Genomic DNA, 16,405 nt, shown 5'->3' with positions numbered 1-16,405 from the left:
GAGAGCGCGTTCCTACAGCGAAGAATCACAATGGCTCAAGAGCGGGTGGTAAACTCACTTTTTCGGGAGCTATCGACAACAACAATCTCTATATGCATGCTTCATGAATGTCAATTTATTACCATAATGATGCACTCATATCCCACGACTAGATGCGAAGTCATAACACCTAATATCTACGGTATCATTGCTCCATGGGCGACTTCCTCTCATCAATGTTGTGTCTGTTCAGTGTCGTGCTATGGACTCTTCTGAAGTATTGATCACTGCCGTCACTTCAGCATTTGTTGTCTTCCCGCTAGCGTCTGCAGGAGTATCGACATAGCTGCCTTCATGGCTGCTACCGCTTTCGAGCTGCGCATGCTTTGCTTTCCTAATATGCAAATGTCAGATTGTCTATTCTCCTGAAGTTGTGAAGTGAGACCTACTCTCTGCGTTTGATATACACATCGAGAACGTGCGTCGCAACGATGAGCGCAACAGCACACCCCAGGCAGAATGAGAATCCCTTAGGATAGCTTGGAGACTCGACAGTCGGGAACGTCAACAGTGGTGTCCAGGCAGTCGATGACTGGGCAATAATGGTGTTCATGACGAGGGTGAATGACCGCTGTTCAGGAGAGTCTCTGAGGATGGTATTGACCCAGCCATGCAGCACACTGGAAAGCGCGTTGGACCAATACATCGTCGAGAAGGCGAACCACTTGGCACCCTCGGGCACGTCCCAGACCACGAGCATAATCAGGCCTGTGACATTCCATAGCGAGGAAAAGGTAATGGCCCACGCGGGGCCAAGTACCAAGTCAGACAGGAAGCACGCCACAATGTTGTAGAGGATTCCCAACGCGGGCGCAATAGTCCCCATCTCATTGACCTGCGCCGGACTGTAGCGGCCCAGGCTCTTGATCCACAGCAGGAAGCTGCCCGTGCTCTTATGGATACCAGCGTTCCAAAACAGCACATCGACGAGCACAACAGTCCAGAACTGAGGGCTGAGGAAGATCTGCTTGAGATGTCCGAGCTTGAACTTGCCGCGGGTGACATGCCCACTGCGCTCGAGGCGAGACTTTGCAATCTTTATATCGTGGTCGTTGAGGATCCAGCGGTTCGGCTGCTCTACGGTGCCAGGGAGTAGAAAGTATCCAAGAATACCAACGGGGACAGTGATGATTGCGCAGATGATATACATCCAGCGCCAGCCTGCCATTCCGTTGACGCCTTCGAGGCGGTGCGATGCTCCGGCTGCGATGAGGCCTGCTGTTAGGGTGCCGAGATTGAGTCCGGTGTAGAAGATGCCGCCTCGTCGTGCGATCTCATGTCCGCGATACCAGGAGCCTGTGTCGAGATTAACTTTCTATGTCTCAACTAGAGGGCTGACACTGATAGTTCCTACCGAATACGTAGTGCATGGCGGGGAAGAAAGCTGCTTCGAAGAAGCCTACCATGAAGCGGTAAGCCGCCAGCTCCCCAAAGGAGTTTGCTCGGTATTGCAGCAGAGTGAAGAGACCCCAAAGGATATCCATGGCGGGTATCGTCCAGTACATGGGGATGTAGGTGAACAAGAACATGAAGGGCACCATGCCAACAACTGCACCGACTGTGTACATGGTCTGGAGTTCAACGAGCTCGTTCCCTTTGAAGCCGAGCTCCTCCTTCATACCTCCGACGTAGGCATTATCTGGTTTGATTAGCATGGCATCAAGAATCGGGGTAGCGATCGTAGACGTACTCAAGTTTGCTTGATCTATTGGAATGCGTTAGCAAGCTGGCGATAGGTCGATGAAAGGGACAGGCTGTTCTCTTACCAATGTACTTGACCCAGTACGCCAAAACTGCGTAGGGAACGACGATGAGGTCGAGTTTGATGATGAATTTGCGCTCTTCGGGGGTGTCATCGTCCGAGTACCACTGGATCTTCCACCACTTCTTCCTGGGGACGGTATTGTCTGCTGTCGTCATAGTCGACAGACACCTGTGAACACACGTTCTTGTTCAACTATCTTCAAGATGACTCAAAGGACTCAGAGAACCAAGTTGAACACCAGAAACTCTATTCCAAGATCATCCAAGTCCTTGGGTCTGGCCGATAAATATTTGCAGAATCGTTGCCGGCTGCAGACCCCCCCTGCCTGTCAAAATCCAACCTCACTAGCGATTGCGCCAGAGCATCTCGGACTTGTGCCATGCGAATCAACCATAAGCCATACCTGTATCTGTGGGAAGAGTCCCGCCCGCCGAGCATTCCCGGAAGTCGGGAAGCATCCGACATCGCCAAATGGACTCTTTTTGCTGGGGGACCTCGTGGTTGGAGTGGCTGCATATGAAAAGACCCTACCGGGACTTGGCCGACATCCTGAGTATGACGCGGGGGTCTACCCAAAGAAAGGGATGCGCGTGGGGCGCGTGGCTGGCATGAGGGTGTGGTGTGTCCAGACTTGATGAGTTTGGCTCAAGCCGGCCTAAAGTCGTATGAACCATTGAGTTGTGCCGATGCCAGCTTGATCTAGGGTGGAAAATAAAGCTGATAGCTGAGTCTTCCAAAGGATTTCAAGTGGCAATAGCGGAGTACCCGCTGCAGTTGTCCCTTGTCTGCGCCGTTGACCGGCAGGCCAACAATGACGTGCTTACTGGTCTCAATGGTGTGAGATGTGAGAGCCCGCGTAAAGTAATCAAGCACTCAAGTCATTGGTTTTACCTTTTGATAACAACCCACACCCCGCGCTCCAAGTCAAAACAAACCCGTCCTGTATGTTCTCATTCTGAATTGGTTGAGTCTTCTACTAGTACTATGCAACGGAGACACCTTTCCGCAGGGTGAATCCAAAAATGGCCAGGACTAACTACCTCTAGGAGTGATAGTGTGGTCGATATCTAACCAAAGCCTGAGCAAACAACATTCATCAATGAATACGTGTCAATGCGACTTTTGTCTGTAATAGCCGAAAGTTTTTGAGGCTATTGGATGCAATTGAAGTTGAGATAATATCAATCAGAAGACAAAACCGGAGCCTTTCACCGATGGAGTGGAGACCCCTCGACCGAGTACGCATCTCCGTTCTACCGCTCCGGACTGGCTTGATCGACGTTGAAGCCAGGATGACCTTATGATTCTGAGGAGCTAAAATGAAAAGCTTCATCATGAGAAGTTTCAAATCTTTATCAGTGTATCCACTCTAACGAGCATACCAATTTTTAGGCAGAGGGAATCACCTTTGCCTCTCTCAACATATCCAAACCCCCTTCAAGTTGTCCCAACTATCCTTGTGACCAGTCCATCCGAACTTGCGCGCCCTGCTCGTGCTCTGTACAACATTGTAATCTCTTCCCTACACAAAGCCCGCGAAAGCCCAGGAAGCCTTGTCAGGAGCACTGGCATCCAGACCCTGCTTCTCAGCCATGGCCTTCCAGGCCTGTTGGACCTGTGCTGTCTTGGCCCATTTCACCAGGTCAATTCTTTGGCGGATGTAGCTTTGCGGCAAATGACCCTCCAGCCCAGCAGCTTTGGCTGCAACTGTGAGAGGAGGCTGGGATTGCAAGGCTTTCTCTGAAGCCAAGGGCGCGGGCCTGGAGAACTGATCGGCTGGGACGGACAATCCAAGTCTCGAGCGATCTTGGGCCAGAAGTTCATCCATGTTCCGGCGACGGTCTCAGGGCGCAAAGTTTCTCTCCTTGATTCTTCAAATGCCGACAAAGGCTTGAACCCCGAAGTCTGCTCTCGAAGGAATGCAAGCTTACAAACCATGCAGAGTTCAGACGTGTTCGTAGTATGACATTCCATCTTGATATTGAATTGAATGAACATTGAATGCTTACCATACGGCGATAATTTCCTCATAGTCTCATAGAAGCATGTTAGGTTCATTAACCTACCTCGCCCTTTCCATGCCTTTCTTGTGTACTGCGGAAACTTTAAACGTTTTGATCAAAGCGTTTGACGTGAGGTGACCCGCGCCCTACGTTGTACGCCTTACGCCACACTCCCTATGACACTCCGAGATGCTGGCAGTCTCTTCAAAATAGGTCAAAGTGTCAAGTATGTGGAGCTCGCGCCCGAGGAAGTTCAAATACCCGTAGATTGGCAGGGCTACATGCGTGAACTCGTAAGTGCCGACAAAACTATTGGACACAATAGATCAATGCAATAAAGCTCGCCACAGAGTCCAAGAACCATTGATTCTATCCGTTCAAGTATTACTATACGTGAGAAGACACCTGCATGTTGCTGTTTGGGGTACTTACAGGCAAATAGGTGCCGTACATGTACTTCTGACCGGAGCTGTCTCTAAGCTCCCATGAGTTAAGTAAGATATATTTCTATTGCGCCGCGTGGGAATACCTAAGCCTGACGTTTGGCCTCAACCTCCAGCTCAACTAACATCCCTGGAAGGGCCAAGTGAGGCACCGAAAGGGCTGTCCAGATAGGTCGATGATCTGGAATCCGTGCCTTCAACCCCTGAACGATAAAATCAAAAGAAGCCCGAATATCGCATGAGTATGATCTCAATGAGTAGACATCTTCCCATCCCCGAAGGCCCGCTGCCTTGAGGACAATGTCGACGTTCTCGATTGCCAGCTCAACCTGTCTTTTGGTGTCGTTCGCGTCGAGCGCCCCCGTCTCCGGATCCCAGCCACCCTGTCCGGCACATTTGACGATGCCGTTACCGAGGTCCACGGACTGAGAGTAGTGGCAGGCCTCACCGTAGATCTTCCCAGCGCCGGGAGGGGTGTTGAACTTGATCGAAGACATGTTTCCGGATGTGTGGTGGAAGTTCTGTGAAAACACTCGACGGTCAGCATCTAGCTTTAGGTACGCGACCGCATGAAATAATTGAGATCTGACGAGTTGTGAGTGATATAATATCTCGAAAACTTACGCGCAGGAATTAAACTAAAGGCTTTGCTCCTACTATCGACTGAGAACTGTCGAATCTGTCAGGCTCTTGGAGCGTTTCCAGGTAATGTGTAGTACCTAGTAAGCGGGGAGAAGGCAACTATGTTTTAATTCAAGGTTGCCAAATATCCTTTCAGTGATGCAGCGTCGTTAGGTTTAAGTAGTTTATGTAGGCCCTTTGCTGAACTCCCGATGTCATCCTCAATCATCGGGTGTTTGGAGAAGGGGTCACCGATTTGGAGAAGTCACCGACAAAGTGGGGTCGGGGGCTTTGTTTCCTCAGAACCCATCATCCATGAGGGGCTCCGATGTTGCAGCCTGACATCAATTAGACCTTGGCATCCGTTGCTCTATGACGGATTAAATGGGTACTTTGTGTGTCAAAGCCCTGTTGAAGGTTCGTCTTCAAGATGGAGAGTATCTTTTGATTCAATGTGGAGTTACGGGAGACTCTCTCTGAAACTCAGCCAAGATGTCAAGAGTTTTCCCCAAACGTGTTGCGAATGCTTTTGTCTCGATCCCTTGCAAGACGCTCCCCCAGAATTTCAAAGTCGACCAAGCCAGTGTTCTTGCATCAGGTTTACCCGGCAGATCTTCGACATCTAGCAGAGATGATGTGGCCATGCCAAGCAATTTGGCTGCACGTTGATAGGCCTCATCTTGACAACATGGGTAGATCAGTAACAGCGCTCATACAAAATCCGATGCTTGTCTGCTTAACGGGCCGGGACTAACCTTCTTCAACAGAAAACCCAGCAGCAGGATACTGATTGAGCCACTGATTGAGAAACACGGCAGCTTCAAATGCCCACAACACAGTCTCCAGTCTCCATGAGCTTGCCTGTTGACGGACGTAGTGCAGGAGACCAGTATTTGCAGGCTCTTCCAAAAAGTCAAGGCAATTCTCTATGCTTCGTAGCAAAGACCCAGCAGGTAAAGAATTTTCTTCAAGCTTTATTTCACGTGCCTTGAGCGATGCCATGAGCTGTGATGAATCTGCCGCGTAGTTCAGCTCCAAAGGGCAAATGGCGCGAAGATGGACGAGGCAAGCGAGGCTGCAGTTATCTCGTGTTTTCCATATATTTGGTGACGCGATCCTCGTAAAATCTTGAAGCTGTACAATGCGGATAACAGTGCCTAACGTTCGTCTGCAAAATTTTGTGAATTAGGCAATCAGCCCGTCTAGTCGATCTCCAACCTTTACTCACATGAGTCGATGATGCTCTGAGGCAATGATTTCTGACGACATCCCAAGCACAGATGCATCTTTGATCAATCTTATGCGCAATATGATGAAAGACAGCAAGAAGAGATGGATATCGGGTGGAAGTTTGCTCAATATCAACTCGAACCCAGAAGGGTCATTGCCATCTTCGTCGGTATGCTCATGGGCCAAGACATCGAAAAGTGCAATTATATGACCGATATGAGAGAGCCCACTCGATTGCTCTTCTCCTTCGCTCACAAAGTTTGGAGAGAGCAGTGAGTTCAACGGGCACTGAAATGCGCGTTGATAGTGGTCTGATTGTGTTGCAATAGGGAAGCCTAATAAGAAGCTGTCGATGACAAGCCCACAGAATACAATGACCCGACTGCGTTGGAGCATTCGAGTTGAGTTCTGATCAGAAATAACAGAGGCGTGATCTGTCGAGAATCTTAAGAGCCTAGAGAAGAGGGAATTCGCAGTAGCACAGGTCTGGAGTTCTTGCCTGAGATCAATAGGTTGTGCCACCTTGAGAAATTCAGCGAGTAAGTGGTAGGCGATGAGAGTGTCAAAGGAAGTCCGACATCTGCTAGTCGTCAAAATACACGCCTCTAAACGCCTCTCATAGATGATTCGATTTGCTGACTTACTGCGAAGGTTTCTCTATTCCGCTATCCATATACGAAGTCCATTGTTGAAAGGCGACTCGTTTGCTCGTTATGAAAAGCGATGCAGCATTCCGGACTTCATACAGATATATTGCCCCCAATGCATACAATGCAGACTTCGAGACTAGATCGAGCTCATGTATCTGAGTAGTGTCATGGAACAGCGGAACTCTGCTGTGCTTGACATAAGACGCAAAGTATCGGGCACATGCTCGCTTAGATGGTGGTATGAAGTCGGGATATTTCTGCTGGTATTCTGACCACGGACTATGGATTTGAATCGGTTCTTGTCTCATTGAGTCTTCTTTAGCCGTTAATAGGATGGTTAAAGCTTTTGGGGCGAAGTAGAGCGCGCTTTGAAAAGCACATCGCATGGGCGACTCACCGGTCGTGGGTACTTGCGCGTCAAGCATTGGTGTATCTTGAGCTGACGTAGGCAATTCAACTTCTAATATGTTAGTAGATGTTACGTCTATGGAGTTGTCCCTGTTTTCACTACATTCACATTTTTCTCGGTTTAAATCATCTGCTATTTGTTGCAGTCCGCTAGTGCGGAAGAAGCTTTCGAAATCAGCTAGGACATGCCTCTCCGGTTGCGATTGTAAATAAAAGGGCTCTAAGAACGTTTTTAAGCTTCAAGAAAAACATGAGAAGATTTTGATGGAGTTTAATTACCTAAACTCGCATATTCAGGAGGCAGGGGCAAGGTTCTTTTAGGCGTTGAAGTAGACTCTTGAGCGAACTCTTTTGTTGCGGAAATGCTGGAGAAGGAAGATCGATCCTGTGAATTCAATTCTCCTGGAGGAATAGGACAGCCATGGGAGCGGGGGGTATTAATGCCTCCATCAGATGTTGCACTTCGCCACTGACAACATGAAGATGTACGTCTATGTCGCTGAAGTAAATCTTGTCTAGAGAAGGAAAGACCGCAATCGCAATTGTACGGCTTTTCATTCGTGTCTTGAGAACCCCCTTACTATTAGCAGCGGGCTTCTTCTTGTATGAACCTCATCATCATGGTCATAGGCAACGCATATTGACCATGGTCAGACATTCGGGGAAATGGGATGGACCTACGTATGCGCCTATGCCTTTGAAGATGCTCGAACTTCCGAAACCCCCTATCGCAGAAGGCGCAGACGTATCGTCCTGCAACTGCTTCCGTCATTGGGCAATGCAATGGCCGTTCGGGGATGTCGGTATCTTCTCCAAAGTCCCCAAAGATTCTCAAGTTGTGGTGGGTTAGCCTCCAGCCGCCCGAGTCATTCACCAGCAGAATGACTTCAGGCGGCACGTGAAAGCGCGTTTTCTCCAACGTCTCGGGCTTTGTTACCTCGGGCTTTGGAGACTGGTGGAGCTGAAGCTGAAAGCATCATGGTCTCTCGTCTGGACCACATATTGTTCACAGTACTTGGACGTAACCACGCAACCACGAAGCATGCACTCAACTTATGGCAGGATAAGACTTCACTTGGAGATCTTCAGCAATGTCTCCTGCGAAGTCGGCTTGCACGTCTTGGTTAGCACCGAAGTACCTTTTCTAGACTCTTACTAGCCTCTAACCCATTCATGAATAGTAGAGCGTCTCGTGTGCGATGTAGTGGAGAGAGCCCGTGTAGCCGAGTAAGCGATCCTGTGCAAAGAAAAGTGTTTCACGACCCAGTGAATCTTTACTTACAGAAAGTAGTGTGTCAAGAAGGGACATGGAGACACATGCACGTTCACAGCTAGCCGACGGGGCTTGAAATTAAGAGGCAAAGCAACCACATCTCCTCCAGAGCGCCCAGGGCAGCCAACAGGCACCCCACCCTATGCCCAGGAAACCAGCCTATTCAATAACTCTACATTCACCGTCAGCCAAGAGACATTTAGCGGACTTCTCCCTCCACTATTCAATGGAGAATTTGCAGCTTTCGAGTTCGATAACATCTTTCAAGGCGACTCGGACACGGATCTAGACAATTTCTTCGTCGATGTCTTTAGCACGCCGTCTTTCCCACGTGTCGGCCTCTGGGAACCTCCGTTAGTTTCGTCTACACCCTCTAGTCATCAATACACGAACGAGTACCGGTCAACTACAGCAATGTAAGTGCTTCCATGTTTCAGTCTTTCCCACGCTCCTTCGAAGGTTATTTAGGGCAGGCAACTCAATGAGAAACTAGACTTGAAGCTTATTATCGCCTTTTACATCCTGTGCTTCCCCTCCTTCCACCTCCTGTTGAAGCTGAGCAGGTCTCGTCTTCAGACACGGATCTAACTTCATCCCCTCTCATCCTGGCGCTTCGGGCTCTTTTGATTCACGTAGATCAGGAAGGTGCAGGACGTGGATCTAACGAGGAAAATCTTCAAGCCCGAAGTAGCGAGTCATCTTCACTCACTCAACATGCGCTTGAGATTATTGAGACTGCTGCATCAGATGTTTTCCCAGTACAACCGTTTCGGGCCTCTAGCTTTCACCCAAACGTTCCGATAGAAGCCGAAGCACCCTTGGCGTGCTGCGCCTTAAGTCTATACCGATACCCCCATTGTGGAGACTTCCAAAAGATGACAGCCCTTGCCAGCAAAGGGCTCAGTCTTTCGGAACGATTGTTAAATAGTCACAACACATCGAACCCCGGTCAATTCTCAGAGTCGATGCATAGGGCATGGTGGATGAGTGTAAGTTTTGGGATAGCAAACAACTTCCTTTGGCATGCAAGACTGAGAAGGAGTTCGTCAAATCTAGTATCTCTGCCGATGCAACGCCTCGATTGTGAGCTGTACGGTAAAGACATCATACTGCCCAACAGCTCTGAATCAACTTGTAAAGGCTGACTGCTACTCCTGCTAGCCATTTGACGAGCCTATCGATAGTAGCAGTTCCAAGGCGCCGTACCCTTCCAGTGGAGAGGCGCCAGAGGTAAGCTTGACCTACAAGCATTACTGGGTAGAGTGCTTTGGGTTCCTGACCAAATAATCATAGGTATGGGCACAATACATCCGAGCCGAAGAAGCCCTTGTTGCAGCCACTTTGATGCTTGCGGCATTACTCAAAGGGTTCAACTCCGAGACTACCGCGTCGTCTTTTAACCGGAACATTGGAGCTCTTGACGCTGTCATCACACATCAGTTGAACCAATCCAACTTGGGCCAACCTCGGGCGCCGGTGGATAACCCCGAGTCCAAACTTGCCATTTGCCTCCACATCACAACTCGGGCTAGGCTGATGAGGTATGTTCCATCGGAACTAGGAAGAGATACTCAGTGCGTCGGACTAACTGATAGACACAGCGCACGTATCAAGCTGCACAGGTATCGTGCCTTTATGGACCATCCCCAGATACTAAGAAGATTCGAATCAATACCCCCTTTGGATACTTCAATTGGCCTGGCACAAGGGCAAGTCATGCATGGCAACAGTGGTATATCTCAAAAGGCTAGCCTGGTGTTTCCATTCTCAAGCAATCATTCGCACGAGATTTGTCTTGAATCTGCCACAGGCATTGCTACAGAACTCGAAACCCTTGCAGGCATGGGGGTTCGCAGTAAGTAGAGAAATAATTTCGTCTGTTTTTTCTCTTATAGAAGACCTATTGACACTGTTCAGCAACACCGGTGGCATGTTCGGCCAACTTGGCTGGCTTTACCCTGATGATGATATCGCATTTCCAGACCTCGGCGAACGCACCGGATCATTCCATGCCGTCTTCAGCGATACTCGACGTACACAACAAGTGCAAGACACAGGTGAAGATAGCGGTCAATGCACTGAACAGATTTTCGAACGCATTCAGTTTCGTAAAGGCCCTCAAAGGTATGGGACTTCCCTCGTTTCTGCTCACTGTGGTCTCGATCTTACCTCACATGCAATATACTGATTTCTAGAAAAGGTCAGCTTGTGACTGCAGCAGTAGCATGCGATCTTTATGACACAGATTTAAGCAACTAGAAAAGACATTGAGCATCTCAAGGTCAATCAGAATTGCAGACATGAATGGTTTGTGATTCTGTGGGGTTCTATCAAGTCCCCTCACTCAGGGTTTACCGCACCACAAGTCACACCATTGCAAGTCGCGGGGAATCCGATTCAAGGCAGTGGCAACGAGCGTACAGCAGGAGCAGTAGATGATGATAATTGCCCGCAGGGCTTTGAATTTTGGATTCTAGGTACACGCGCTTTTCTGGAATGTACAAGAATGAAGAATATCTACAAGTAAACAAGCCTATGTTTTGAGTGCCCTTTTCACTGAATATAGGGCACGTATGATCTCTCAACTCGGGACAAAAAGCGCCCGGTCAGATCTCGCGATAATTGTTCGCGCTTAGGAGCTCTGGATGTCAGAGGTGGCGTACTTGCAGTAAGTAGAGGGGCCGCTGGAGATCTCGGTGGGCTCGTTGCCGGGGGTGGTGCCCTTGAACTCAGTGCAGATCTCCTTGACACTCTTGGCGACAATGTTGGTAAAGGTGGCAGTGTCACCGTAGTTGGAGTTGATACCTGTGAGCGAGACATGTTAGCATTGATGTAAACAAAAGAACCAGGTCCCAATGAGGAACTTACCAGCAAGGAGCTTTCCAGAGGAGGCGTTGATGTTGTCGAGGATGATGTGACGCTCGTACATGGACTTGCAGTTGCCGCAGCTGCGGTACAGCTTGCCAAAGGTCTCGACGGTGAATCCGCTGACGGAGAGGGTACCGGCACCGTTGTGCTGAAGAACCTTGTCATCGGCCCCGAAGGCGCCGCCAGAGGTGATGGTGGTGGTCTCGCCGGCATCCTGGTTCTTGATAGTGAAGGCGTCCTCGCAGACGGCAGACCACCAGACATTGTTGAGAGTGCAGCCACCGTTGCAGTGGACGCCCTCGATCTGGTTGGGTCCGATAATGACGTTGGAGAGCGTAGCGCCCTTCTCGAGGATGAAGACGGCGTCAGAGTCGCCACCCTCAGCCTGGCCAGTGCAGGAGACACCGCGGTCGAAAGCCTTCATGCCACCATCGAAGGAGGCGCCAGCGGCGACAGTCTGGGCGGCCTTGAGAACCGAGGTACCGGAAGAGGCGGGGAGGCCGGCAGCGGCGGTGCCGTTGCTGGCGCGGATCTCGAACTGGCTGTTGGTGCCGTTGCCGGGGGCGCCGGGGGCGGAGGTGATGATGGAGCCGCCGTGACGGGTCTTGGTGGCGTGCTTGGTCTTCTTGGCCGCCTTGGAGGACTTGGTCTTGGTAGGGTTCTCGGCGCGGGCGGCGTGGAGGAAGTCGAAGTAGCCGCGCTCAGCGTGGGCGATGGCGTTGCCCTGGGCGGCGACGTTGGCCGCGGGGGCGGCGGTGATGCCGAGCACGAGGGTGCTGAGGGCGATGGCGAAAGAGTACTTCATTGTGAGTGTGGTTGAGTGGGTTGTTGGTGGTGTTGGTGTAAGAGAAGGCGGGTTGGAAGATAGAGAGAGAAAAAGGCTTGTCTACTTGAGAGAATGAAGAAATAGTTCAAGCCTGCTTGAAAGAGTGTAATGAACAAAGGAGTTGGAAAGGTTGATGAGGTGAAAGTAATGAGAGCAGGAATAGCTCTTGGCCGGACATCTCGAGGTTACTTATATCAAGTGAGATTTCTGGGGGGGACGAATTCTTTCTGCCCGGGTCCATATCAAAATCAACCTTGGACTTACACTACTACCGAACACCCTCGTGGACCCAGAGGCTCGTCCAGACTACTCCGGTAGTGTATTCGAAGAGACCCAATCCTGCTTCAACCCGTGCCAAGACCAGGTGCTCCATCTCCTCCGCAGTGAATACAGCATCAATCAACAGGCGACGCGGAGGAAATGAAAGCGTCGATGCAGGCAGTGAAGATCGCACTAGAGCCACAGAATCCACCAGGTTTCGTAAAGTGGGCTCACGTATGTGGAACAGACTCTTGTGCTGTTACGCTGTCAACGGCGCCAACGACGTGCGTGTGGGCTTGTCAACTTTGAGTGGCATTCCATCTGGAGTTGCCATCGGGAGCCCGTCTCCATCGCAGGAACGGAGCCAACGCCCGAGTTGGGACATGGACTCATCCCAACTTGATTGTCTGCGCGCAGGTCGTTGCCCAAAGAGGGCAGCAGAGACTCGAGTGACAGTCTCTTGTGGTATCGGATAGCTCGACTGGGGACCCCGGGTTCCTGACTAGCCAGGCCCGCCCTTTAATTCGGTCTTTCTTGGCCGGGAAGCTTGAACACAGACGAATCCCAAGTCTTGAATAAAGTGATCGTCCAGATGCGTGGACTCGGAGAGCCCCTGGCAGCTGCTGCTAAGCCACGCGCCCACACCAACATGGAGGCTCCTCGCATTCCTTCTCACCCAAAGTCACCACTCAGCTTCGCACATGCACGCACCATCACGCCTCACACGCAACCACACACACACACCCACACACGGGAGTTTTTGCTGCCCACTTCCCCTGTCAGACACCTGGGGGGGGCCCAACTTCAACGTCTCAATGTCGAACTTGCCCCTTGCAAGACGTTTCGAAACAGTCGTGCTCAGCGCCAACTTCTCCAAGGGGGTGACAAGCCAGCCAAGCCAACCACCGCGAAGGCGTCTATCTTGACAACTCCACCATCTCCAGTTTTCCAAAGCAGTGCCAAGACTTTCTCAGACGAAAAAACTTCATGATGCCCATATTGCCATATTGCTCTTCCCGTGTCAGGACGCACTGCTGGCGCCTTCGCGCGGGCGAAAGAGCGAGAAAGGAGATGGGCAAGGGCCTTGGCGGGACAGAATGGTCGGTCAATCTACGGAATATTGAGGGCGATGACGGTATCCGTACGGATAGAGCAATATGGAGCCTTCCCCTGCTTTTCCATCGCCCGCTGATGTCTGGGCAGGCTATCACCTGGCAGGTCGGTCGCCAAGTAAGTTCTCGGTGGCCTCGACGAATTTCTGTTTGTTCACGTAGCATCAGGCTGGCGCGACGCCGGTCTCTTCAGATCAGACGATATAGAGTCTGCATTATGGAGGATCCCATCCGATAACTGTCTCTGATTGTCAGCCGTACTGGAGATGCATAACAACTTTGTCCTTAGGCTGGCTCCGTAAGGAACCGCGGCATTGGTAAGTCGTATCATGAGAGCTCGAGAATCAGTGCGGCAGAGAACCATATGTCATCGGATATATGCCAAGGGTGGCCTTGCAAAGACACGCTGCAGGTCAATACCGGTGATGCAGCCGCATATATTGGCCCCTATTATGGGGGGTATGTGATGTGATGGTGAGGCCACAGACCGACCATCGGGGGGGCGGGCCTGAATCCGTGCGGTCTGCAGAGAAGAAAAGAAACCCATTCCAACAGAGAATTCTAATGCAGCTGTCACTCTCATTGTAGCTGACACGGCTGTTGGTACTGATTTTTGGTATGATTATCTTGCCTGCCGGAGGGCGATCGGGGTGTCTCGCCCACCCTTCCGGAGTCCGGACCCTTTGCTGAGCAGAGGGTCATTTACAAGAGACCGGACGTGTGCCGGCCGCTCTGTGCCAGGTGTGGGCCCAGCCAACCTGGTCAAACAATGCTCACGGTTTGCCTCCCGCGCCTGCTGCCCAAGGCCGTGGTTTTCTGCCGCGTTTTCTGTTGAGCAGATTCGGCAGAAGCCTGGCTGTGGCATCCCGCTTGTCGAGGATAAAGATTTTGGGTCTACGTGGTTGCCTCCGCACTGCAACATCAGCCCCCAAATCATTTTCGGATGCCTAGCAGAATCAAATTCGTCTGATGTGGTGATTCGTGGAACGTCGAATCATCCAAGGGAACGCTGATCACGGAGTGGTCTGGCCTTTGTCAAAGATGTCTTGAACATAGAGCTTTCAATGCCGTCTCGGGGTCACCATGTTGCCACAGTCCAGGATTGCCGCCTTCGTTGCTGTTACTGACTAATAGAGGCGGGATAAGGTGCAACATCAATCCTGTGCATCAGGATTCATGCGACAATTCTTCTTACGGGGTGACGGAGGACCTCCGACGCTGTCAAAAAAGACTGTATGATTCAGATCTTGAAAAGCCGTCACCGTATCTTGACTGTTGTGGACGACTTATTTGCGCTAGGAAGATTGCGATCACCCTGCAGCTCCCGCGCCCCTGATGCCCCATAGGCCGTGTCGCACTACCCGCCCGAATGTCGCGCGACGAACAAGAATAGAAGCGGTAGGGGAAGTTCGGTATCGATCTAATGACGGGATGCTTGGTAGTCTTCTTAGCGGCTCCTCGGACGTTGAAGCTCGCCGATTTCGAGTGTGTCGCCGGCTACAAGGTACGGATTCTCTATCTGATCTATTGCCAATGCATTCCAGGTTCACTCTTTGGGATACTTCGAACCCGTTCATCCTTTCGCAGACGCCAAGTTCAGTAGACTGCGCCCGAAGCACATCTCTGCTACCATGATGTACCTTGGCGCCGAGCCCTTGGAATTTGGAACGAAACATCATGAGGAGATGGGGGCAGAAGATTCTGTATTTTGCCTGTGCTGCAGCGCTGGCGACTGGGTAACTAGGTTTGCCCTGAGTGCCACTTCCCAAATCTCTGTTGGGTCGATTGACTCAAGCTCAGTCTTCCCGAAACTCTGTCACTTAACAGCCAGGAGAACCATTAAGAACTGGTCCTTGGGGCCAAGACTGGTTTGTGCGTACTGCCGTCTCTCGAAACAACAGGAAACTCAATTCGAGTCTTTCAGAGTGTCGAACATGTGGCTAGCCGTCAAAGCTGGGCTAAAGTCAATACTAGAGTCAATGCCGCGGGCAGCCTGCACGCGTTTGTACATCGATCAACTTTCGTGACCGACCACTGAGGGTCCAATTGGAGATATTCCCGACCATCGCAGCTAGTTTCTAGTTGAGCGACGATCTTTGGAAAGTAGATCTTCCGTCATTAAGGACTTGTTTCAACTTTACAGAAAATCGGATAGCTAAAGTACTGATCAACAGCTACCTTAGCCTGCTGCCCAAGTGATGTGGGAGGGCATATGATCCGAGCGAAAACGAGATACTCTGTAGTGTCGCATTTGCCCCTACAGCACTCTCATTTCTTGGCAGGGAGCTGTATTCGTCCATTTTTAATCCTTTGACGGGATGAACAGTCCAGGCTCTTGAGACCTCTGTCGCTTGCGTTACTGATGAGCCATTTGGCGACCGCGGGAAATGAGAGGGACTGAGCCGAGTCAATTGCGAGTTTGCGACTTACGCATCCCCCAATATCCACGTCATCGCCTGACCCCGTCTCGGTCTGACTTGTTTATTACCGCGAACCTTCCTCCGGGCTGCCCGGGCCACTCCGCCGCCGCTCCGTACTAATTCCCTAAGAATCGGTTTATCTGCCTGTTATGCCACTGCGGATGTCTACGCCTCTGTTCCGGACATATTCTGCTCTTCTCCGGATGGGTTTCGGAAATTGTTTGCTGCAGTTGTCGCAAAAGCAACGTCTCTAATTGCTGCCCGCGATCAACATCATTGACCAGCTTAAATTTATGGAACATAGCCTGCGAGGCAGCAACCGCAAGACAGCTTAAATGGTAGATAGAGTATATGGAGTAACGAAGTCCAAAAAAAAGTCCGAAACCTAGAGCACATGCAGGAAGCCAACATTGAGCCACTTGCCGAAGTAGGTAGAGTTACCTTGACAAAGTACATGTATTGGTGCAGCATCTTTCAATAGTCCTG

The 16,405-nt window shown here is 50.8% G+C and overlaps 7 protein-coding genes across 7 annotated transcripts; 2 read left to right on the top strand and 5 right to left on the bottom strand.

The window, feature by feature from the left end:
- Positions 1–133: 133 nt before the first annotated feature.
- BDP55DRAFT_619018 (major facilitator superfamily transporter) lies at positions 134–1,959 on the bottom strand (the record flags this gene model as incomplete). The annotated part of the gene is made up of 4 exons (XM_060571308.1): positions 134–373; positions 429–1,335; positions 1,394–1,678; positions 1,791–1,959. 4 exons carry the CDS (start codon positions 1,957–1,959, stop codon positions 229–231), a joined length of 1,506 nt encoding a protein of 501 aa, XP_060424855.1. The 3' UTR covers positions 134–228.
- Positions 1,960–3,326: 1,367 nt separating this feature from the next.
- BDP55DRAFT_732785 (uncharacterized protein) lies at positions 3,327–3,632 on the bottom strand (the record flags this gene model as incomplete). Its single annotated transcript, XM_060579990.1, has 1 exon — positions 3,327–3,632. One exon carries the CDS (start codon positions 3,630–3,632, stop codon positions 3,327–3,329), a length of 306 nt encoding a protein of 101 aa, XP_060424854.1.
- A 704-nt stretch (positions 3,633–4,336) lies between these two features.
- On the bottom strand, positions 4,337–4,747 carry BDP55DRAFT_561813 (endoribonuclease L-psp family protein; the record flags this gene model as incomplete). Its single annotated transcript, XM_060570102.1, has 1 exon — positions 4,337–4,747. The coding sequence occupies one exon, from the start codon at positions 4,745–4,747 to the stop codon at positions 4,337–4,339; it is 411 nt and encodes a 136-aa protein (XP_060424853.1).
- A 492-nt stretch (positions 4,748–5,239) lies between these two features.
- On the bottom strand, positions 5,240–5,745 carry BDP55DRAFT_677712 (uncharacterized protein). The gene is made up of 2 exons (XM_060575933.1): positions 5,627–5,745; positions 5,240–5,550 (listed from the first exon to the last, which is right to left on the bottom strand). Exon 2 carries the CDS (start codon positions 5,513–5,515, stop codon positions 5,321–5,323), a length of 195 nt encoding a protein of 64 aa, XP_060424852.1. The 5' UTR covers positions 5,516–5,550; positions 5,627–5,745; the 3' UTR covers positions 5,240–5,320.
- Positions 5,746–9,163: 3,418 nt separating this feature from the next.
- Positions 9,164–10,838, top strand: BDP55DRAFT_324950 (uncharacterized protein). Its single transcript, XM_060566804.1, has 7 exons — positions 9,164–9,421; positions 9,489–9,527; positions 9,594–9,662; positions 9,726–9,973; positions 10,034–10,287; positions 10,350–10,556; positions 10,633–10,838. The coding sequence occupies exons 1-7, from the start codon at positions 9,308–9,310 to the stop codon at positions 10,689–10,691; spliced, it is 990 nt and encodes a 329-aa protein (XP_060424851.1). The 5' UTR covers positions 9,164–9,307; the 3' UTR covers positions 10,692–10,838.
- A 226-nt stretch (positions 10,839–11,064) lies between these two features.
- On the bottom strand, positions 11,065–12,530 carry BDP55DRAFT_772175 (pectate lyase; the record flags this gene model as incomplete). Its single annotated transcript, XM_060581130.1, has 2 exons — positions 11,301–12,530; positions 11,065–11,237 (listed from the first exon to the last, which is right to left on the bottom strand). Exons 1-2 carry the CDS (start codon positions 12,103–12,105, stop codon positions 11,065–11,067), a joined length of 978 nt encoding a protein of 325 aa, XP_060424850.1. The 5' UTR covers positions 12,106–12,530.
- A 754-nt stretch (positions 12,531–13,284) lies between these two features.
- BDP55DRAFT_754597 (uncharacterized protein) lies at positions 13,285–14,512 on the top strand (the record flags this gene model as incomplete). The annotated part of the gene is made up of 3 exons (XM_060580724.1): positions 13,285–13,617; positions 13,789–13,958; positions 14,029–14,512. Exons 1-3 carry the CDS (start codon positions 13,375–13,377, stop codon positions 14,510–14,512), a joined length of 897 nt encoding a protein of 298 aa, XP_060424849.1. The 5' UTR covers positions 13,285–13,374.
- Positions 14,513–16,405: the final 1,893 nt, after the last annotated feature.

The sequence above is a fragment of the Colletotrichum godetiae genome, assembly GCF_030913485.1.
Source record: "Colletotrichum godetiae strain CBS 193.32 chromosome Unknown BDP55scaffold_53, whole genome shotgun sequence".
NCBI lineage: Eukaryota > Fungi > Ascomycota > Sordariomycetes > Glomerellales > Glomerellaceae > Colletotrichum > Colletotrichum godetiae.
This window is presented reverse-complemented; position numbering and strand designations above follow the sequence as displayed.

Excerpts from the sequence above, each read along its gene's own strand:
- BDP55DRAFT_677712 (XM_060575933.1), bottom strand. The coding sequence starts at position 5,515 with ATGGCCACATCATCTCTGCTAGATGTCGAAGATCTGCCGGGTAAACCT.
- BDP55DRAFT_324950 (XM_060566804.1), top strand. The coding sequence starts at position 9,308 with ATGACAGCCCTTGCCAGCAAAGGGCTCAGTCTTTCGGAACGATTGTTA. Across the intron at positions 9,528-9,593 it reads CCTCGATTGTGAGCTGTACG|CCATTTGACGAGCCTATCGA; the intron begins GTAAAGACATCA and ends TACTCCTGCTAG. Across the intron at positions 10,557-10,632 it reads TTTCGTAAAGGCCCTCAAAG|GTCAGCTTGTGACTGCAGCA; the intron begins GTATGGGACTTC and ends TTTCTAGAAAAG.